At 41.5% G+C, this 22590-nt stretch overlaps 1 protein-coding gene across 4 annotated transcripts in view; it reads right to left on the reverse strand.

Annotated features, from left to right (window-relative positions):
- Nucleotides 1-22590, reverse strand: part of lmbr1 (limb development membrane protein 1) — a 175962-nt gene that overhangs the window by 137774 nt on the left and 15598 nt on the right. For all 4 annotated transcript variants that reach the window (XM_055664412.1, XM_055664404.1, XM_055664431.1 and 1 more), the window contains exons 2-3: nucleotides 19767-19839; nucleotides 1796-1835 (exon numbers count right to left, since the gene is read on the reverse strand). In XM_055664412.1, coding sequence (XP_055520387.1) covers nucleotides 1796-1835; nucleotides 19767-19839 — 113 coding nt within the window. The remainder of the gene's footprint in view (nucleotides 1-1795; nucleotides 1836-19766; nucleotides 19840-22590) is intronic.

Here is a 22590-nt window from a genome sequence, read left to right on the forward strand (position 1 = left end):
AATTAGGTGACATTTCGGGTCGAGACGCTTCTACAGACATTGCACAGTTGATTAGTTTGGTTGCAGCATCAATTTAGCCCACAAGTCTACAATATGCTTGATAAATATTTGATAAACAGGACAGTGACAAAGCAGTGATGAAAGAATATAGTGCTCAGCATTGTAGCACATCAGTTCCTCAGACAAAGTCCAATGTTCTAACTGGGGAGTCCTCACTGATGAATCAGAGTACAGGAAGGAACTTAAGTAACATAAATATAGAACAATAGGTGCAGGAGGAGGCCATTCAGCCCTTCAAGCCAGCACCATTTGATATTGGCTGATCATCTAAAATCTGTACCGTGTTCCTGCTTTTTCCCCATATCCCCCGATTCTTTAGCCCCAAGAGCGAAATCTAACACTCTCTTCAGTGAATTGGCCTCCACTGCCTTCTGTGGCAGAGAATTCCATAGATTCACGACTCTCTGGGTGAAGACATTTTTCCTCATCATAGCCCTAAATGGCCTACCACATACTCTTAAATTGTGACCCCCTGGTTCTGGACATTTTTCCTGCATCTCACCTGTCCAATTCTTTAAGAATTTTATATGTTTCTATAAGATCCCCTCTCATCCTAAATTTCAGTGAATACAAGCCCAATCAACCCATTCTTTCATCATATGTCAGTCCTGCGATCCTGGTAATTAACATGGTGAGCCTACGCTGCACTCCCTCAATAGCAATAATGTCCTTCCTCATATTAGGAGACCAAAATTGCACACAATACTCCGGATGCGGTCTCACCAGGGCCCTGTACAACTGCAGTAGGACCTCCTTGCTCCTAAACTCAAATCCTCCTGCAATGAAGGCCAACATGCCATGAGCCTTCTTCACTGCCTGCTGTGTACTGAGGTACAGTAAAAAGCTTTTTGTTGTGTGCTTTCAGTCAAGGAAAAGATTATAGATGATTACAATCAAGCCATCCATAATGAACATATATAAAATGGATAATGTTTAGTGCAAGTCTGAATATAGATAGTTCAAAGGTCTCCATTGAGGGAGATGGGAGTCAAGACTGCTCTCTAGCTGGTAGGAGGACAGTTCGGTTGCCTGATAACAGCTGGGAAGAAACTGTCCCAAAATATGCATTTTCAAACTTCTGTATCTCTTGCCTATGAGGGGGGGCAAGATGGAGTGACCGGGTGAGACTGGTCCTTGATGACGTTAGCATCCTTGCCGAGGCACCGTGGAGTGTAGATAGAGTCAGTGAAAGGGAGGTTGGTTTGTGCAATGGTCTGGGCTATGTCCACAAGGTTGTGGGGCTCTCAAAGAGGTCCGCTCTAGTCACAGGCGAGGCGTCAGATGACTAGAAACAGAAAATAACCGATGATTAATTAAGCAGACCCAGGTCCTACAGGTGATTAAGCTATGATAGTAATTCGACATGAGAATCACTATCATAGCTTGGAATCTTGGATCAAAATGTGCTGCTGAAACTCAGAGCCAGGCATCATCTGTTAGGGGCGACATCGAGTCAGGACTGTTCTTCAGACTGATAGAAGCAAAGGGGGGGAGCTGAAAAATGAGACAAGGCCAGACAGAGCCTGGCAAGTGATGTGGATACTAATGAGCGGGGTTTAATAGGCAGTTGAGAGGAGTAAGTGACAAAGGTTAGAGGTGAAAAGGAGACAGAAGGGTATTGGGAAAAGAGAGGAAAAGCCAGAGGGAGGTATGCAAGACAAGTGCACGAAAGAGATAAAGGAACGTGGATCGTGAAGGGACAGCAGGGCAAAAAAATATTATATTTAATACATACGAAATTCTGTTCACAATGGCATCTTCATCCTCATGATCATCTGCAAAATAGAATGAAAACCTTTAATCTAAACTATATCAAAGCTCATGCAAACAGCCAAAAGTGGCTTTAAGATGGGTCAAAATAATTAATTTTAAATTCCTTATGTTCAAATCCAAGACTAATACATAGACAAAGACAGAATGTTGTGACAATATCAGATTCTATAAAATTATCATAACACCTCAATTTTATTAATCACCTTTACAATCACAATCATACACAAGTTAACAGTGAGGGTATACACCTTAATGAAAGGGACAACCATGGATAAAATTGATTTAGGGGAAAATCAATGAGAAAATGACAAACTGATATTGCAGCTATATGCTGCATATATCTCTTTAATAAAGAATTGCACATTTTCATTTTCATTTATAAAGCGCCCCAGTTCCAATAAAAATGTAATTAACCCAATGCTCAGTTTACATCTCCACAATACTGTCTAACCTGCCAAGCTCTGAGAACAGTGTGTAAGAAAGAACTGCAGATGCTGGTTTAAAATGCAGATAGACACAAAAAGCTGGATGAACTCAGCGGGACAGGCAGCATCGCTGGGTAGAAGGAATGGGTGAAGTTTCAGATCGAGACCCTTCTTCGGTGCATCTGAGAGGATGCAGCTTTTTTGATTTTTTTATTTTTACATGCATTTTTTTTTTTTTAACCTGCATTTTTTGATTTTTATCTGGATTTTTTTTTGTCCCATTTCATCCTCCCATTTATCGTATATTTCCCCCACCTCCTTACACTTCTACAAATACATTATCTCACTTCGCTGGATTAAATTCCATCTGCCACCATTCTAACAGTTGACATTATTATTTATGTCACCCTGCACTTTAAGGCTTCTCATCTCTTTGTCACTCAAAGACAATTTTTGTCACATCTGCACACTTTAAATCACAAATAAACAAAACCAGCCCCAAATCAAAAGGGTCCCGACCCAAAAGGGTCACCTATTCATGTTCTCCAGAGAATCTGCCTAACCTGCTGAGTAACTCCAGCAGTGTCTTTTTTTGTAAACCACCATCTGCAGGTCCTTGTATCCACTTAATTGCCTATTCAGAGAAGGACAAAATGCACAAGAAAGTTCCATCTAATCAAGCTCCTAATGCTTTGACAATGCACTCATGTGTATAACACATTATAACCCCTGAAAGAACCAATCAGCAATGATAGTAAATTAAACAAAATAACTGGCCATTGTTTAGATAATTAACAGTTTACTGAGGTTCCAATTATCAACCAATATTTATAATTAGAAAAAGCTCATCAACATGAAATTGAAGTGTCCCTAAAATATCCTGAAAAGCATCCCAAATACCATCCAAAGCTAATTGCAAAATATGCAAATATAAATAGTGAAGGCTTTCCATTTCCATCGATTTACAAATAAACTGCTTAACAAAATTAAGATTAAATTCACAGATTTAATATTGACAGTATTGATTTTACCCAAGTGCATTAAAATTTCATTTGGAAATAATTAAGCAAATTTGAGTGCATGTAGTTGGTCACTAGGAAAGTGAGATCATCTCATTCATTATAAGATTCATAAAAAGCCTTTTGTAAGCTGTCAGTCTTGGCTCAGAAGGTTGAGAGCTCAAAATGTAATAGAGGCTGCCACACTAGTGCATTATCTACTCATTTGTCTCACTGCGTAGAACCTGGTTATGCAGTTTTGGTGCTGCATTTCTTCATAATATAATAGTGACAGGTATTCATGAAATATAATTAAAACAAAGATTATTGGGACATGCAAAATACTGCATCAATTGTACTTCAAAATACAGGTGCACAACCTTTATCCGAAAGCCTTGGGACCAGACACTTTTCATAATTCAGCATTTTTCGGCTTTCGGAATGGAAGATTTTTAGCGTAGATTTTAACGGCTGGCTCAGTGGTAGAATGCTCGGCTCGTATCCGCAAGGTCACGAGTTTGCGCCTCGATCCCGGCAGTTACTCGATCGCGAGTTTGAGTCTTCAATGTAGTTTTTTCTTGCAGAATAGGAGAGAATAGGGAGGGTTAGGCTGGGATCATTCTCTGCGAGATGATCTTAGTGCGGGAGACAAGTGTAGGAGAGGTGTACTGACTGTGTGGGCAGAACTTTGGAAGTGATTGCCCACCATTCTCAAAAGCCGCTGTGTCTCCCTGTCCCTCCAACTCCAGAGGAATCCGCTCCCCGATGGGCCGCTACGGCGACAAGTGGCAGTTCGCCCACAGCCCGAGCTGCGCCCCCTCATCCGCAACCCGGGTTCCTCGGGAGTTGGAGCGGGGCTGGGCTAGAGTTGTTGCTGGCTGTGAGTCTCTGGGATCTCCGTGCTTGCAGTGGGCCTGGGGGTCGGTGTCCCGATGAGGGGGCGCAGCTCGGGCTGTGGGCGAACTGCCACTTGTCGCTGTAGCGGCGCATCGGGGAGCGGCTTCTGGTGGTCCTGACGTCTCTCAGCTCCTGTCCAGGGGGGTGGCTGGAGACGTCAGGACCAACAGGAACCCGCTCCCCGATGCGCCGCTACAGCGACAAGTGGCAGTTCGCCCACAGCCCGAGCTGCGCCCCCTCATCCGCAACCCGGGTTCCTCTGGAGTTGGAGCGGGGCTGGGCTGGAGTTGCTGCTGGCTGTGAGTCTCTGGGATCTCCGTGCTTGCAGTCAGTGTCCCGTTGGTCCTGACGTCTCCGGCCACCCCCCTGGAATGGAGCTGAGACTGGGAACTGTACCGCCCTTGCCCCCTCCCTCTGCAACTGCAAACAACCCCATTCTCCTGCTCACCTGCAAGGGCGGTACAGTTCCCAGCCTCAGCTCCTGTACAGGGGGGTGGCCGGAGACGTCACAGCCCGAGCCATCAGCTTCTGTCCCTACGGGGACAGCGGAGAGCGTGTTCCTCTGGAATTGGAACGGGGCTGGGCTGCTGCTGGCTGTGGGTCTCTGGGATCTCCGTGCTTGCAGTGGGCCTGGGGGTCGGTGTCCCGTTGGTCCTGACGTCTCCGGTGACTGGCACTGGCTCCAACGTGAAGACAGTGCAAAGCCCCCGCGCCGTGCAATGCGCGGGGAGCTGGAGAGGGGAGGGAAGGGGTCACACACATGGCCGGGAAGCAGAGGGGTGTAGGTGGGGTGAAACTGAAGGGAGCGACAATTTGCTGCTGCCTGCCCGCTGAGTTAAAAAGTTCCCACGCAAGACTCACGATACACTGTGTATCGTGAGTCTACCGTGGGAACTTTATAACTCAGCGGGCAGGCAGCAGCATATTGTCAATTATTAACCCTCCCGCGCAATATACCCTCACCTTCTCTTTTTTTTTTTTTTTTTTTTTTTTTTTTTGTATTTAATTTTTTATTATTGGAGATAGGTACATGATCTATTACATCTATTACATCATTATTACATCATTTTTAAATTGATAATATTGTCAGTTATTATTACATTGTCTCCAATACTTTTTGCATTTTTCTTCATTTTTTTTTTTATAACTAGATAGGGCTAAAGGGATAGATGAAATAGAGAGAGGGAAGAAGGAAAAAGAAAACTAAAATAAAAAATAAAAAAAGGAAAAGGAGTGAAAGAGGTAGTTGAAGAAGAATGGAAAAATTTGTTAAAGTTTAAAAACATCATTCGAGATATGTTCGTACATTTCGAAGTATAGCATTTCATCCAATCTTTAGTCCGGGTGCTAGTCAGGTTCCTGTGCTGAACTGTTCTGACCCTTTAAATAATCAATAAAAGGAGACCATGTTCCAACGAATAATTCCTGTTTATCCAACAGGGAAAATCTGATTCTTTCCATGTTTAAGGTCTCCGTCATTTCTATAATCCACATTTTGATTGTGGGGGCCGTAGGGCCTTTCCAAAATTTTAGGATTAATTTTTTTCCTGTTATTAAACTGTAATCGATAAAGTTTCTTTGTGTTATTCTAAGTGTTTGATTTGATTCTAATATTCCGAATATTATTAATTTTGAGTTGGGTTCCAGTTGTGTGTTGATTACTTTGGATATTATACTAAAAATATTTACCCAAAATTTTTTAATTTTTGTACAGTTTGTAAACATGTGCGATAACGTAGCTTCTAAATGTTGACATTTATCACATATAGGTGAGATATGTTGAAAAATTTTATGTAATTTTGTTTTGGCGTAGTGTAACCTATGTATTACTTTAAATTGTATTAGAGAATGTCTCGCGTTTAGTGAACATTGATGTATGTGTTGTAGACTTTCTTCCCAAGTGTCTTTCGTTATTACCTGGTTTAATTCTTTTTCCCATGCTTGTCTGTGTAAGTCCGTCAAAGGAATGTCACTATCTAATAAGATATTATATATATAAGATATTAATTTTTCTGTATTAGGATGCTTATTCCAACATTCATCTAGAATCTCTGGGTTTCTATTTCGAAAATTTTTAGAATTCGATTTAACATAATCTCTGAGTTGAAGATATCTGAAATAATCATTTCCTCGAAGTCCATAAATCTGTTGCAACTCCTGAAATGTCAAAAAAGAGCCTTCTTTGTAAAGGTGTCCTATATTTTTAATTCCATTATTCTTCCATTGTGTAAAACCCCCGTCTAAACATGAAGGCTTAAACAATGAGTTATTCACAATTGGAAGAAAAAGAGATAAGTTATCTAATTTTAATGTCTTTTTTAATTGTTTCCAAATTTTTATAGCACTAAATATTATAGGATTTTCCTTATAAATTTTCTTGTTTAATTTAGACGTAGCAAATAATATCGCACCAATATCATAAGGCATACAATCTTCCCTTTCCAGTTTTAACCAGTCTGGTTGCTGGTCTATTTCTCCCAACCAGAAGTTCATATTTTTAATATTAACTGCCCAGTAATAAAACAAAAAGTTAGGTAAAACCAAGCCTCCATTATTTTTTGATTTACACAGGTGTCTTTTGCTTATCCTATGATTCTTATAATCCCAGATAAAATCATTAACAATAGAGTCCAATTTTTTAAAGAAGTTTTTTGCCAGGTATATCGGAATCGTCTGAAAAAGGTATAATATTTGCGGTAAAAAAATCATTTTTATGGCATTAATTTTACCAACCATTGAAATAGGTAATGTTTTCCAGTATCGGATATTCTTATGTAATTTATTCAATAATGGGGGGAAATTTGCTTTAAATAATGATGTATATATCTTAGTTACATAGATACCTAGATATTTAAATTTTTCATTTACTACTTTAAATGGGAATTGTTGTATTATCTGTTTGTTATGTTCCCTTATTGGCATAATTTCACTTTTATTCCAATTTATTCTGTATCCTGAAAGTGCACCGAATTGGTTTATTAGTTTTAATAGGTTTGGGATACTAATTTCTGGTTTTGTGATGTAAATTAATACGTCATCTGCATATAGAGAAATTTTATTCACTGTGTCTTTACTGTTATACCCATATATTTCCGGATGCCCCCTAATTCTTTCTGCAAGTGGCTCAATTGCAAGTGCAAATAGTAATGGAGATAACGGGCATCCTTGTCTACACCCTCTAGATAGACTGAATTTAGATGACAGTCTTTGGTTGGTAAGTATTCTGGCCGTAGGATTTGTGTATAGCAGTTTTATCCATGTGCAAAATTTCTCCCCTAGCTGCATCTTTTCCATCACCGAAAATAAATAAGGCCATTCGACCTGATCAAATGCTTTTTCAGCGTCAAGTGAGATTATTGCTAAATCTTCATTAATAATTCTCTTGGTATATATAATATTAAATAATCTTCTTAGGTTATAATATGAATACCGTTTCTGAATAAAGCCTGTTTGGTCAGGGTGTATTAATTTATTCATCACTGTACTTAATCTACGTGCTAGTATTTTAGTTAGTATTTTCTGGTCTGTATTCAGAAGTGCAATTGCTCTGTATGATCCCGGATCTTCCGGATCTTTATCAGCTTTAGGAATAAGCGTTATTATAGATTCATTTAAGGTATCTGGGAGTTTCTGTTGGGTGTAGATATAATCATATAGTCTTTGCAAGCGTGGGCACAGCAAATCATGAAATTTCTTGTAAAATTCTGAACCTAGACCATCTGGCCCTACTGCCTTACCATTTTTAAGAGAGCCAATAGACTCCTCAATATCCTTTATCGTAATTTCCCTTTCTAATAATTCTCTATCCTTTGAATCTAAACCTTTTAAATTACATTTTATTAAAAAGTCTGCTATTCCTTCTGATTGTGCTACAGTTTTAGTTGAATAAAGGTTATGATAGTATTGTAGAAATCTATCATTTATATCCTTGGGCATTTTTAATAATTCTCCTGTCTCTGTTCTAATTTTATGAATTATTTTTTCCCCTTCCATTTTTCGCAGCTGGCGTGCTAATAATTTTTGTGGTTTGTCTCCAAATTCAAACTGTAATTGTTTGGTTTTTTGATAAAGTTTTATTACTTGTTCTGAGTACATTTTATTTAATTTATATTTCAGTACAGCAATTTTATTATGTTTTAACGTAGATGGCGTTCTCGCGTTTTCTGTATCTAGTTGCTTAATTTCACTTTCCAGTGCTTTTTGTTTAATCCTGTTTTCTTTATTATAAAATGCTTGGGCAGAGATTAATGTACCTCGAACATACGCTTTGAACGTCTCCCACATAAGAGAAGCAGGTGTGTCAGGGTTGTCATTTACCTCAAAAAATATTTGAATTTGTTTAATAATATATTCCTGGCATGATCTTTCGTTCAAGATTTGCGGGTTAAGTCTCCAATATGTTTGTTTCTCGGACATTCCATTTAATTTAATCATGAATGTTACCGGTGCGTGATCTGAGATTATAATGTTATGATATTTTGAATTATAAGTAAATGGAATAAACGTAGAATCAACTAAAAAGTAATCTATTCTTGAGTATGTTTTGTGTACTGGTGAATAAAATGAATATTCCCGTCCGGTTGGGTTTTCTATTCTCCAGATATCCTTAATATTAGTGGTATTAATAAATGAATTTAAAAAAACACTTGAGTTGGATGTTGATTTTTTTTGCCTTGATGATCTATCTAAGTATGGGTCTAATGTACAATTGAAGTCTCCTCCAATTATTAATTTGTATTGTGCAAATTCAGGAATTTTATTAAATGTTTTGTTAAAAAAAGTGGGGTTATCGAAGTTAGGCCCATAAACATTTAGAAGGATCACTTTTTCACCATTTAACTCTCCAACCACTATAATATATCTGCCATCCATATCCACTATTATTGAGGAGGTTGCAAAAGGAATTCCTTTACGAATTACTATTGCTACTCCTCTTGACTTGTGGGAAAAAGAAGAATGATATGATTCAGCGATCCACTTAGCTTTAAGTCTGTGTTGTGATTCCTTTTTAAGATGTGTCTCTTGAAGAAATATTATATCTGTTTTGATTTGATTTAGGTGTGCCAAAACTTTACTTCTCTTAATTGGTTCATTGATTCCCTTGACATTCCAACTACAAAATGTTATTCCCTGACCCCTTCTTGTCATGTTAGCATCTTGCATATTGCTTTTGTGGTGGTCTATAATCGGGTAGAAGGAACAACACATAGAACCTGACCCTGCTCCCAAACCTCAGATAGATGAATTTAAATTCAAATACATCATTCTTCCGATCATATCTCCTTGCCTTGGTCTTGTTTTTCCATTCAAACCTTGAGTTAAAGAAGTATTTAAAGAAAGAAAAGTGATAGGGTTGGTTAGTGTAGGGTGAAGAAAAAAGAACTACATCTACAATTAGTGTAGTTAGTGATAGCCACACTAACGTGGCTAGAATTCTAAAGACTTCCGTAGCCTTTGTAAAATGAGAAAATTCCCAGCTCCGTGCCCGAGGAAGAGGAAAGAAAAAAAAAAAAAAAAAAAAAAAAGGGAAATTATATTTAACATTCAATCAACTTCTTTGGGAGTATCAAACTTATTTACCTAGTCATACTTATACCCACACAATATATATACACCTACCTACGTACACGTATATATATATATATATATATGTATGCATACCCACATGTATACTAGTGTCAACACGTAACCCTGCAGAAAGGTTCAAGACAGCAAAATGATTTTAAATTGAAAGATAGAGCGAAAAAAAAAAAGAAAAGGAAACCCGTCAATCATAATTATCATATAGGTTGATTTACCTCTTACATATCTTTCTATATACTATATTATGTAATTCCTTTCTTCATTTATCAAAGACTATTAGTTATTGATCATTGTTATCCATCTTATACCGTATTAACTTTTATAAGAATTAATAATGTTAATAATTTTAGTGGAAATAAGGATATTTAATAAGTATTAGTTGTTACCTATATAGTTAAATATGAATTTACATATAATAGTAATGATTAGTAACCTAAAAAGAGCTAAAACAAAAAAGAGAGAAAAGAGGGAAAAACCCTCGAAAAATCGCAGTTTTTGTCCAGTGTCCTCCATCATTTTCGATTTCCAAGTGTCTATAAAGTTCTTGAACGAATTTTAAAGGTCCTTTTAGATCTGATGGTCATCTTAGTCCTTGGCTCCTAAGGAGTGGTGTGGGTTCTTCAGTCTGTAGGCACGTTACCAACTACCTTGGCGTATTCGAGTGCTTTTTCGTGCTCTGTAAAAAAGAACACATTGGAATTGTAGGTGACTCTTAGCTTTGCGGGATAGAGTAGGCTGTATTTCAAATCCGGTACACTCTTCAATATTCTTTTGGTCTCGTTGAACAGCATTCTTTTCTTGAAGACCTCTGTCGAGTAATCTCGGTAGATGCTAAATCTCTCGCCTTCAAAAAAAAGTTGACCGCTCCGAACACTTTTCTTCATTATCTCATCAAATTCATGATCCTGTAGGACTTTTACAATAATTTGTCTTGGATGGACATCATCTTGAGTACGACGTCGCTGCGCTCTATGGGCTCGGCCGAGTAGAGGTTTGTGATCCAATTTTAGGACTGTATGTAGTAGGTCTGCCACAAAATCCCGAGTACCCATTTCCTTCTCCCTTCCTTCCTTCACCCCTACAATTCTTAGGTTCTTTCGTCTTTGACGCCCCTCCAGATCGATACATTTATCATTTAATTTGCTCACCATGTTTGTGAGGCGTTGGTTTTCAGTAAGGAGCTGATTTACTGTTTCTGCACTCGTCATCGCACATTTCTCAAGCTCGGTTATCGCTATTCTGTGTTGATCGAGTTCTTGGCGAATGGGGTCCACCTCTATTTGAGCCTTTGTTTCCACCGAAACGAGTCTGGCTTCCATCACTTCCATCTGGTCTTTGACCTCTTCCTCCCTCGTCCTCTTCCAGTTTTCAAACATTTGTTGAACTGTAACGAGCATTTCTGCTCTAAAATCTACCTTGAAGGTGTCTAGTGATTTTTGAAATTTCTCACTAAAAGTCTTCATTTCAGCAGCCAGACAAGTCTTCATTTCAGCAGCCAGAAAGATTTTAAGATCTTCCATTTCCCCTTTTTTCCCCCCTTTAATCTTCCTTGGAGGATCTTCCTGGGCCATCGTTGTAACTGAGGCCGAGGCTTCTGTAGGGCCTTCCTCTTCCATCTGGGGTCTTCCTTTAGCCGATTTTTTTGTTGTTCCACGGGGGGGGGTGTGTTGTAGCGACATACCTTAAGTCGCAGGCCTGATGACGTCACGCAGGCTGCCGTTTCAGATTGCGATCGCTGCAGGTAGGTCCCGATTTTTCTCCCGTTTTTTGTTTTCCTCGGTACGGAGCTGGTTGGCGCTGGACTTAGTTCTCCATAGCGCCACCGGAAGTCTCCTTTTATGAATGGGGATTTAGTTCCCCTTTCTTCGAGGACCGACCGGAGGTTCCGCTGTCACCTCTGCGGGCCGCCCTCGGTGAACGTTTTCAAGGACCTTTATTCAAGGATTGAAAAAATGTCCGCTATTCGGAGGTTTTCGTTATTTGGATCTTCGGATAAAAGGTTGTGCACCTGTACATTAAAACAGCACAAACTGAGTGATATTAAGCACAGGGGCATAATAGTTCATTTGGATTAACTTTTTACAAACTCAGATTTTGAAAGGTAATCCACTTATTTTCAAGAGACACACCTTTTCTATTGCAGTCACGGAAATATCATAAAGGAAATTCTAAAGTTAACTTTTGACAATAATTAGCATTTGTTTCAATTCTCCCAATAATCCATCCTTAATTGTCAAATTAAAAATATTCCAACTAGGACTTTCAGGTCACTCCTCAAACTCACCATATTACATCCTTCCCCTTGACCACCCATTGAGTGAGCAAGTTCCATAAAAAAGATATCCAAACCTACGTTGTACTGCAACATATTATGAGAAGGATTGAAGATGCTCATTGATGCCTGGTTAACATTTCCCCATATTCTTCCTCATATGAATCCTTACACATATTTGTCACTTTTCACATCCAGTTCACTGGTTTAATTAATGTCATCAACACGATCCCCAAATAAAAGCAATCAATCCAAAAAATGTAACTAAATTCATATCCTTTAGTTTTAGATCACTCATTTCTCTACACTTTTCTCGAGGATTCAAGGACTAAAGATCTCCGGTGGTCCTTTGTATTTTCTCTGACCCTCTAATCAACCCCAACACTTTTTGCATTAAATTTCCCTAAACTCCAGTTCTCCTATATGTTATATATGTTTCTTTATAAATCCCTAATTTCCTTTCGCTTATTTTATCATTAGAGTCTCAGTGTGGTACAGCACAGAAATAGTTCCTTTGGTGCACCATCCCCATGAAAACTGTCAAGTACATTTATGCTAACCCAATTTACCAGGGGCCTGTAGCTTTTCATGGATTGGCAATTCAAGTACTCATCCAGATAGCTTTCAAATGTTGTGATATTTATGTTTTCTCGGGTAGTTCACAGCAGACTGCAACTGCCCTTTGGTGAGAAAGTAACCACTGATTGGCATCACTAGATTACTAACGTCTGATCAGTGTTATATAGATGTTCCCTGAAGGGGTTCGTCCCATGGAACATTACGCGAGTCATATGTTACGCAAGCTGGAAGACCAGATGGGAACTCCCATGCAGATGATGCAGAGACCATGTGGGAGCATCCATGAAAACAGCTGACTGGCTTACGAACACGGCCACGAGACAGCAGTGACGCATTGCTACAGAGACGCACCTCAGAAATAAAACAGCAACCTTAAAGTGCTTCTGTAAGTGCAATTTTGCATGAGTCAGCTAATATGCGAGTCGGGGAGTGTCTGTACACAGAACCTGTTAAAGGCCTTATTGAAGTAAAGTCCTACTGTACTTGTTCAAACATATCAAAAGTTAGTCTTATTTATTCAATGTGTACAGTGAAAATGTACACAAAATGAAGCTCTATTTAGTTAAGCATTTCAAAAAGACGTTAACCTGGCAGTATTTCCAAAGTATTTCCATGTTACCACAGTTGAGTAAAGAGAAAAAAAGAGATCGACTTGAAACTTTAAAAAAACGTGGATTTTTTTCCAGAGGAACCAGTTCAATGCAGTTCAGTTTATTGTCACGTGTACAGAGGTAGAGTGAAAAACTTGTTGCGTGCTAACCAGTCAGCAGAAAGACAATACATTATTACAATCTAAACATTTACAGTGTATAGATACACAAAGGGAATAATGTTTAGTGCAAGGTAAAGCCAGCAAAGTCTGATCAAGGGTGGTCCAAGGGTCACCAATGAGGTAGATAGCAGTTAATCACTTCCATGGCTATGAAAAGTAATCCAATGGTTAAAATCCTCTTAAATTACAACCAGAATGTTCTCTAGCTCAAGTAGCTGACAGTGAAAAAAAATTTCAAAAAAATTAATAAGTTCATAAGGTGAAGAGACGAAAACCTATTTCATAACTGAATTAATTGCCCACATTAAGCCTTAATAATGCCTGGCACAGGTTATCAGCAAATGAAATTGTTTTCCAATCTATTTTTACATAAATTCTCATTTATGTGAGTGATCTACGTCTATCCCCAAGCATTAGCAGTTTAAACTCTTTACACCCCATCAAATAGGCAAATACTTAGAGGTGGCCAAATTTAAAGTGCGCATTACTTTGAGGGATTGCACAGCACCAACATGATTGGGAACAACAATTAATTGTGGAAAAGGTAAATGTTCCTGCAGTCCTCCATAATATTTTAACTACTTCCAGTTAACTTTCATATTTAGCCAAGCCGAGGCCATGCCAATTTGAGAGATTTAAGTAAAATTATCTTTATCTAATTATTGATTAAAAACAAAATAGAACTTTATTCAAATCCAAGTCTTTGAGTACCAAAATGTTATTCATTTCCAAAAATGAGCAGCTCTACAACAGCACCATCTGTGAATCACCGAATCATAGAAGTCTTGTAACACAGAAACACCAACAACATTGCAACAAACCCAAATATTTTCAGGCCAAAACCCCCCCATTCTTTCTCTATTGCCCAGAAAATTGTCTGAAAAGCCGACCTCCTGTAGCATTAACCTTTACAGGTTACCATTATTTCTCCTACCATCCCCTTATTGTCCTTTGCCCAACATTTGAAACCTTTGCTTGAATCGCCTGCTGCTGTTAACAGCTTCCTTCTGTCTACTCTATCAAATCATTTTGCCAAAAGGGTCTTCAAACTGAAACATTAACTCAGTTTCTCCTCCCACAAACACTGTCAGATATGCTGATTATTTCCCACATTATTTTTGGTTCCCCCCCCCCCCCCCTCCCAGTTCAGAACCTTATTTGCTCCAGGTATATATATATATTGTTTTTAAACCATCACATCCTCCAGGAAGTAGGGCGACCAGCATTGGTCGGAATATTCCACTAGAGGTCCAGTATTTTGTACACCTTCAACATAAATGTAGCTCATTTTGTACTTTTGACTCAATTCATTAATCCAATGAGTACATCCGCTTTACAAGCCACTCCTTCATAATGTCATGTTGTTCCCAAGGATTTATACACATGCACACCAAGGTCTTCCTTTTGCTGCAGCTTCTTAAAAACATTCCTCAGAGGAGAGCCATTTGATGTACATTATCCTTGCTTATTCTCCCCACAAAATGTATCACTTCATCATTCTCAGTATTAACTTTCATCGCCACGTCTGTAACCACATGTTACAGCATTTCACTTTCAAGCTTTATATCTGCACGTTTGGAAATTTTTATATTCCACACTCATCATAAAACAAAAATCAACGCTGGCTCCAGCACTGACCTGATGGGGGGGGAAATAAAATTACCATCCCACACAGATCAAATGCCATAGTCAAATCCATTTTAATGTATACAGAATTATAGCAATTAATTTCCACAAAATATAAAATTAAATTTAGAAGCAGAAATATTTCTGCGATCGCAGCAGAAAATTTAGCCCTTAAAGAATTAATGTACTGCAACATCCTAATAAAGTAAAATACAACAATAAAATATACTGACCACCAAATGATTTTTACAATGCATTATTTACTGATTCATCCAAATTTCATCAATTAAACCTATATTACTGGAAGAATTTTTCACCAATACAAAATTCAGATCAGTGAACAGTTCTGTAATGCATACATTAGAGCCATTGTTAACAAATAATTTCTTTAAGTTAACCAAGATAAAACTGACAAATTCATTGGTCTTGAGGTTTGTCAATATTAGAAAAGGGACAATGATATTTGATAACAGTTAAATATCAGATCGTGGTGGCACCGGGTGGTGGGCCATGCATTATACATCACCTTCAGCTCTTGGGGGGGGGGGATCAAGTGTCCTGGTGACGAGAGATAGGGGGTCACGGTTTGGTCACGTGTGCCCCTGTGGAGTATTTAGGGTTAAGCGCGCGCGCGCAGTGCTGGTGAGTAAGGAGAGGTAGTGTTGAATAAAGAACCTGTATTTTGGGCAAACTTACCTTCGGTCTCAGTCAGATGGAGCGAGCGGCCCGCATTTACAACATGGGCAGGCTCGCCGACCGTAAACCATCGGCCCGAATGAGCGAGATGCGTTGCTCATGGACGGCCACCACCACTGCATGCTCTTCGAGTATGCCTACCTGTAACAGCTTCCAGACGACATCCGCCTGCTCCTCACAGGGATAAGTATTGAAAACCCCCGGGTGTCTAGCGGAGCATGTTGACGAGCTGTGGCTATCCAGACGGCAGGAAGTGGGTCAGCTGGATCGAGTGTCCACAGAGGCCTAGAGCCACGCCCACCAGGGTCTCCACGGGCATCTGGAGTCTGCCCTTAAAGGGGAAGTCTTTAAAGAGGAAGTCCTTAAAGAGGAGTGGTGCTTTTACAACCAGCGCTGGGGTTCAGCAGCCCGCAAATGCCGCCCACCCTGTGCGTTTCCGGGAAACGGTGGGGCCGGCCGCCGGTAATCACCGCAACAGTCGAAGTTCATCGCCTTTACGCCTGGGACCGGCATCTGGTGAAGATTTTTGGTTGATACGGGGGCCGAGGTCAGCATGGTGCCCCCGTCCGGGATGGACAGGCGTGCCGGTAAGCGCGGGCCCTTATTGAGTGCTGCGAATGGCAGCCCCATACGGACATATGGGGTCCGCACCATACCTGTGATATTTGGCGCCAGCCATTTTTCTTGGCCATTTACAGTGGCAGACGTGACCCAGCCATTGTTGGGTTCAGATTTTCGCCGGGCGCAATTTCCGCTGGTGGACGCGAGGGGACAGTGCCTTGTCAACCCGTCTACACTCGAGGTAATCCCCTTGCGCCCTGCTGCGCCTACTGTGCCAATTCGCAACCGCAGTGGACAATATCTACGCACAAATTTTGGCAGTTAATTCCCCGTATATCCCGACCCCTCATTTCAACTTGATCAACCTAAAGCATGGAGTCCCACATCACATCCTGACTTCGGGACCACCGCTTCACGCCCGTGCCCACAGACTGGCCCCCGAACAAAAGATGGAAGCAATGGGAATTGTCCTCTTTGCACATGGTGCCCAAGGTCTCCGGCAGCTGGAGGCCTTGTGGCAACTACCGCCGCCTGATTGACGCTATGATTGCAGACCAGTACCCCGTCGCGCACATTCAGAACTTCTCTGCCCATCCAGCTGGAGCTAAATTCTTCTCTAAAATCGGCCTGGTCAGGGAGTACAATCAGATCCCCGTGCGACCGGAGGATGTGCCCAAAACGGCTATCATCACCCCCTTCAGTCTTTTCGAATTTTTGTGTATGCCCGTCGGCCTTAAGAACAATGCACAGGCATTCCAACGCCTGATGGACACTGTGGGACGGGGGCTGGATTTTGTCTTCATTTATCTGTATGACATCCTGGTGGCGTGTCATTCACGGCAGGAACATTGCGCCCACCTCCAGTTATTGTGCCAGTGCCTGAGTGAGTTTGGGTTGGTATTAAACCCGGACAAGTGCCAGTTCGGCTTTCGGGCCATCGACTTCTTGGGCCATCGTGTGACGCAGCACGGTGCGGAGCCTCTACCAGACAGAGTTGAGGCCATTCACAGGTTTCCACGGCTATCCACAGTGCGGGGCTTGTAGGAATTCGTTGGAATGATGCAGCTCTACCACTGATTTGTGCCGCTGGTGGCGAGAATACTGCAACCACTATTTCAACTCTTGTCAGGCAAGTGGCAGGACATGCAGGGGACTGACGTTGCCGTGGCAGCCTTCGAAGGGGCAAAAGAGGCATTGGCTCGGGCGACGATGCTGGTACATCCGCGGCTAGATGCCCCTACAGCACTAACTGTGGATGCCTCGGACTCTGCGGTTGATGGTGTATTGGAGCAGTTTGTAGACGGTCACTGGCGGCCTCTCGCTTTTTTCAGTCGCCAACTCAACCCAGCGGAGCATAAATACAGCACGTTCGACCGGGAACTGCTCGCTTCATACCTGGCGGTGAGGCATTTCTGTTACTTCCTGAAGGGCCACAACTTTGTTTCGTTAACTGACCATAAGCCCCTCACTTTTGCCTTTGCAAAGGTGGCCGACCCTCGGTCTGCTCGGCAGTAGCACCACCTCACCGCTATTTCCGAATTCATGACGGACATCCGCCACATTGCCAGGAAAAATAACCTGGTCACGGACGCCATGTCCCGCACGACTGTTATGGCCGTTCTCGACGCGTCCCCAGGAATCGATTACTCCGCTTTGGCAGCGGCACAGCTAGCGGACGAGGAGATGAGGGCGTACCGAACAGGGCTGGTGCTCGAGGATGTGACTTCGCGTTCATCCTGTGACATCCTGTGTGACGTCTTCACGGGGCAGCCATGGCCTATTGTTCCGACGGCCTGGCGTCGTCAGGTTTTCACCTCATACAGGCGACGGTGAGGAAGATGGTCGGTCAGTGGGCCCTGACGTGCATTCCCTGTCAAACATCAAAGGTTCAGATATCGTGGGGCCGCTGCCTCCATCCCGTGGAATTTCACACTTGCTTACGGAGGTGGACCGTTTCACCCAGTGGCCGGAGGCCATCCCGCTTGTTGATACCTCGACCATATTATGCGCACGTGCCCTGCTGGCCCAACGGGTTTGCCCATTTCAGAATGCCGCTGGACATCTCGTTCAACCGGGGTGCCCAATTCACGTCGGAGCGGTGGTCAGCAATGGCTCGCCTGTTGGGGGCTCAGCTCCACTACTCAACGGCCTATCAGCCCCAGTCGAATAGGTTGGTGGAATGTTTCCACTGCTGGCTTAAGGGCGCTTTGAAGGCTCGCCTCAGCGGTCCCGGTTGGATGGACGAGTTGCCGTGGGTCCTACTGGGAATTCGCGCCGCCCCAAAGGAGGACTTGCAGGCTTCATCAGCCGAGTTGGTTTACAGTGTTCCACTGACCGTGCCCGGGGAATGTATCCCAACCGCTGGCGGCTCCCAGGAGTCGCGGTCATCCATGTTGGTCCAACTGCGGGACAGGGTCGGCGCCCTGTCTCCTGTCCCAACGTCCGGCATGGTGTCGCTCCATCTCACATGCCGCTGGCTCCTGGCTGACTGTCAGTATATCTTCCTCTGTCGCAACGCCCACAGGTCGCCCTTGCAGTGAGGGTCCTTTTTGGGTGCTATAGCACGGGCCCACGACTTTTGAATTGGACGTGGGGGGGGGGGGTCAGGGGGAGATCGTTTTGGTGGCTCGCCGAGGGTGTCCGCCATCTCGGGTCCCACCTGGTTCGTCCTTACCAGAAATAAACCTTTGCGTGGGGACGTACGTACGATGTCCGGCCGCCTCGTTCAGCTGCCCCTCCGTTTTTGTGCCTCCGGTTCTGGATGGTGGGCCACACATAATATATAACCTTCAGCTCTTTGGGGGGGGGGGGGGCGGGGGGGGAAATCACGTCTCCCAGTGACAAGAGATAGGGGTCACGGTTTGGTCACGGGTGCCCCTGGGGAGTATTTAAGGGTTAATCGCATGCGCACAGTGAGTAAGGAGTGTTAGTGTAGAATAAAGAACCTGTATTCCGGACAAACTTCGTGTCTGCCTCGTTCTTTAACGGACAACTCTGCGTCCGCTACAAGATATCTGATTACACATACAATCAATGGTTAACATGCATTTTATGTCAAAAAAGGACACTCCCCTCCACCAGTCCCAATAAAGGTATTTCAAAAGGATTTTGGTTAGACAATTAAATAAAAATGAGAAAAAGCAACTGAAAAAAATCATTCTTCAAGATAAACATTGATTTTGAATTTAATTAAACATATTTCATCTAAGCATCGACATTTCCTGCCACAATAAGATCGTTAATGTAATAATATCAAATTATTAAATTTCAATTTCTGTGTTCAAGACCTCAGATCAGAAAACAATCAACCACTGTCCAGTATATTAATTCAGGGAAATTCTGAAATACACAATTTCATAGATTTTTTTTGGTCTTAAAAAGCTGGTCAAAAAAGATTCTTGAAGCAAAGAAAATTGACGTTTTTTAAGAGCTTGGCTCAACCAAAATAGATGCATACAACCACTAATTTTCCAAACAATCACTGCTGCAAATTCATCATTTAGTGACTATACATCTCTACTAACCTGGTTTCCTCTTGTATTTGGTGATAATGAAGTAGGAGATCGTGTAAAGAATGGTAAACAAAAGGAAGCAAATCTAAAACAAAACAGAAACATTGATCAGAAAAATCCCAGAACAGCCACTGGTTCATTTCATACATCGATTAAAATGTTTTAGAACTGCAGTTTACAGCATAGGAAAACATTTAAAATCCAAATCATTTCCAACCTATGTCTCAAATAAATAATTCACTAAAGTACAGATTTCCCTCAACTGTGTTCTGTGGAAGAATCTATGCTTATTTAACAAATCAATTTGTCACCCAGAACTTCATTCAGATCCATAGCTTCAAGTAAATTACACATTGCAGGTTTTATGGAATGATCTTGAAACAAAAAACTTGGTTCAATTATTATGAGAAATACTAAAGCAGAGTTTTTTTTAAATGAAGGCACAGCGATCCTTTGTGGTAGATAACAACAAAAAATGTTGGCTGCTTCCATGTTACAAACAATAACTTGCAAAACGTAGAACATGCAAATCATCTAGATGATAAATGTTCCAAGTATATTACAAAACTGAAGGGCTATGGGTACAAACAGGTATTAGTGGGGTGCAAGTTAGAAAGGGGAGAAGCCCAGAGCATCAAGCCTCAAGCTTTTAGAATCCAAAGATATAAAATTTGTTTACACTTCTTCCTCTCAATATATAACTTTTAAAAATCCCTGCAATTAATTTTGAGGGCTCTGCCAAGTTACATACTGAAGGCAATACATCTCAAATTTCACGTCCAGATAGAATGTAGAATAATAATAATAATTTTATTTATAGAGCACTTTAAAAACAAACATAGCTGCAACAAAGTGCTGTACATCACTAATCATTGACAAAAAAGTTAATACACACCAAAAATAACAATCAAAAGAAATAGTAGGAAAAGACATGTAAAATAAAGAAACATCAAAAACACCACAAACAGAAGCAAAGCCTCAGGCATGGTCAAAAGCCAGGGAGTACAAATGCGTTTTAACACTGGATTTGAAGATGGACAGTGAGGGGGCCTGTCTGATGTGCAGCGGCAGGGTGTTCCAGAGTGCCGGAGCAGCAACAGAGAAGGCTCTATCCCCTCTGAGCCTCCGACTAGACCTCGGTACCTCCAGGAGCAGCTGACCAGCTGACCTGAGGGACCGGGCAGGAGTGTATGGGTGGAGCAGCTCAGAGAGGTAAGGCGGGGCGAGCCCATTCAGAGATTTAAAAACAAATAACAGTAACTTAAAATGAACCCGAAAGTGCACCGGGAGCCAGTGTAGGGAGGCCAGAATTGGCGATATGTGCTCCCTCTTTCGAGTCCCTGTCAAAAGGCGAGCAGCAGCATTCTGAACCAACTGGAGACGAGCCAGTGAAGAACGAGCAACACCAAAATAGAGCGCGTTACAGTAATCCAGCCTAGATGTAATAAAGGCATGGATTACTGTTTCAAAATGCTGCCGCTCGAGAATGGGCTTCACCTTCGCCAGCTTCCTTAGGTGAAAGAAGCTGGACTTAACCACCGCGCATATTTGGCGATCTAATTTAAAGTCACTGTCCATCCTAAAACCCAGGTTCACAACTGTTGGCTTCACGTACCTTGACAATGGATGCCAGATGCCAGATGCAGTCCTAATCTCACCAAGGCTCAAGACATCCATATCAATTCATATTTGAAAGCACATGATCAGATGTAGATCTATCAATCAATGGGGTTCAGACAGCACTCTTTGCCACATTAAACTCCATTTGCCGGGTTTGCCAACTCAACAAATCTAACTATCCTATTGCAGAGTCACAATATCCTCATCACAATGTGCCCTTTCACCTATTTTGCATCAGCAAATTTGATAACCAACATACTGCCCTCCTTCCAAGTCATTAATGTAATCGGTTAATAATTGAGGACAGAAAACCGATCTTTGGGATACATCAATTCCATCCGTCTGGCCTGCACAAGACCCAATCCTTCCGTCCATGTGATAAACAATCTTCAATCCATGCTTTACACATTTATCCCTATTCCATCAGCTCTTATTTGGTGCATTCACCAGATCCTTGTATTTCTCCCCCAATGTTTTGTGTTATCTTATCACTGTTTCAAAGAGATAAGGAATTGTAGTATTTGACAAATAATCAGTAAGTGAGGAAAACGTGCTCTCTAAACATGTTGTTTCTTGTTAAAATTGAATCTTCAATTCCACACAAATAGGACAGGAGGTCAGAATTTAACCCATGTCACTGACACTGTGAGGAAGCAACTTTACCGGCTGTGTCATCAAACCTCAAGAGCTTTGAGCAACAAGAGGTGACAAAAGCAAAATGTACAAAATCCACAGATGAAGAAAGACAAAGTGCTGGAGTCCACTCAGTGACTCAGGCAGCATCTATGCAGAACATGCATTGGTGACACTTTGAAGAAAGGTCCCAAACCAAAGTCACCTATCCATGTCCAGAGATGCAACCTCACCCACCGAGTTGCTCCAGCACTTTGTATCTTTTTTTGAAAATCAGCATCTGTAGTTCCGACAAAATTCTTAGATATTTTAGTGAGGTAGATTTGTGGAGGATGCTTCATCTGGCTAAGAAATGTAAAACAAGGGTTTTACAGCCTCACCAACGTCTTATCCAATGCAACATGACCGCCCAACTTCTATACTCAACGTAGATACATTGTTTGTCTATCTTCAATTGAAACCAGCATCTGCAGTTCCTCCCTACACATTTCTATTCTCATCATTCTGACTGGTGAAGGCTATTGTGCCAAAAGCCTTTTTGACCATACCTGTGATGCCACTTCCAACAAACTATGTACCCGCA

The sequence above is a fragment of the Leucoraja erinacea genome, chromosome 2 (assembly GCF_028641065.1).
Source record: "Leucoraja erinacea ecotype New England chromosome 2, Leri_hhj_1, whole genome shotgun sequence".
Taxonomy (NCBI): domain Eukaryota; kingdom Metazoa; phylum Chordata; class Chondrichthyes; order Rajiformes; family Rajidae; genus Leucoraja; species Leucoraja erinaceus.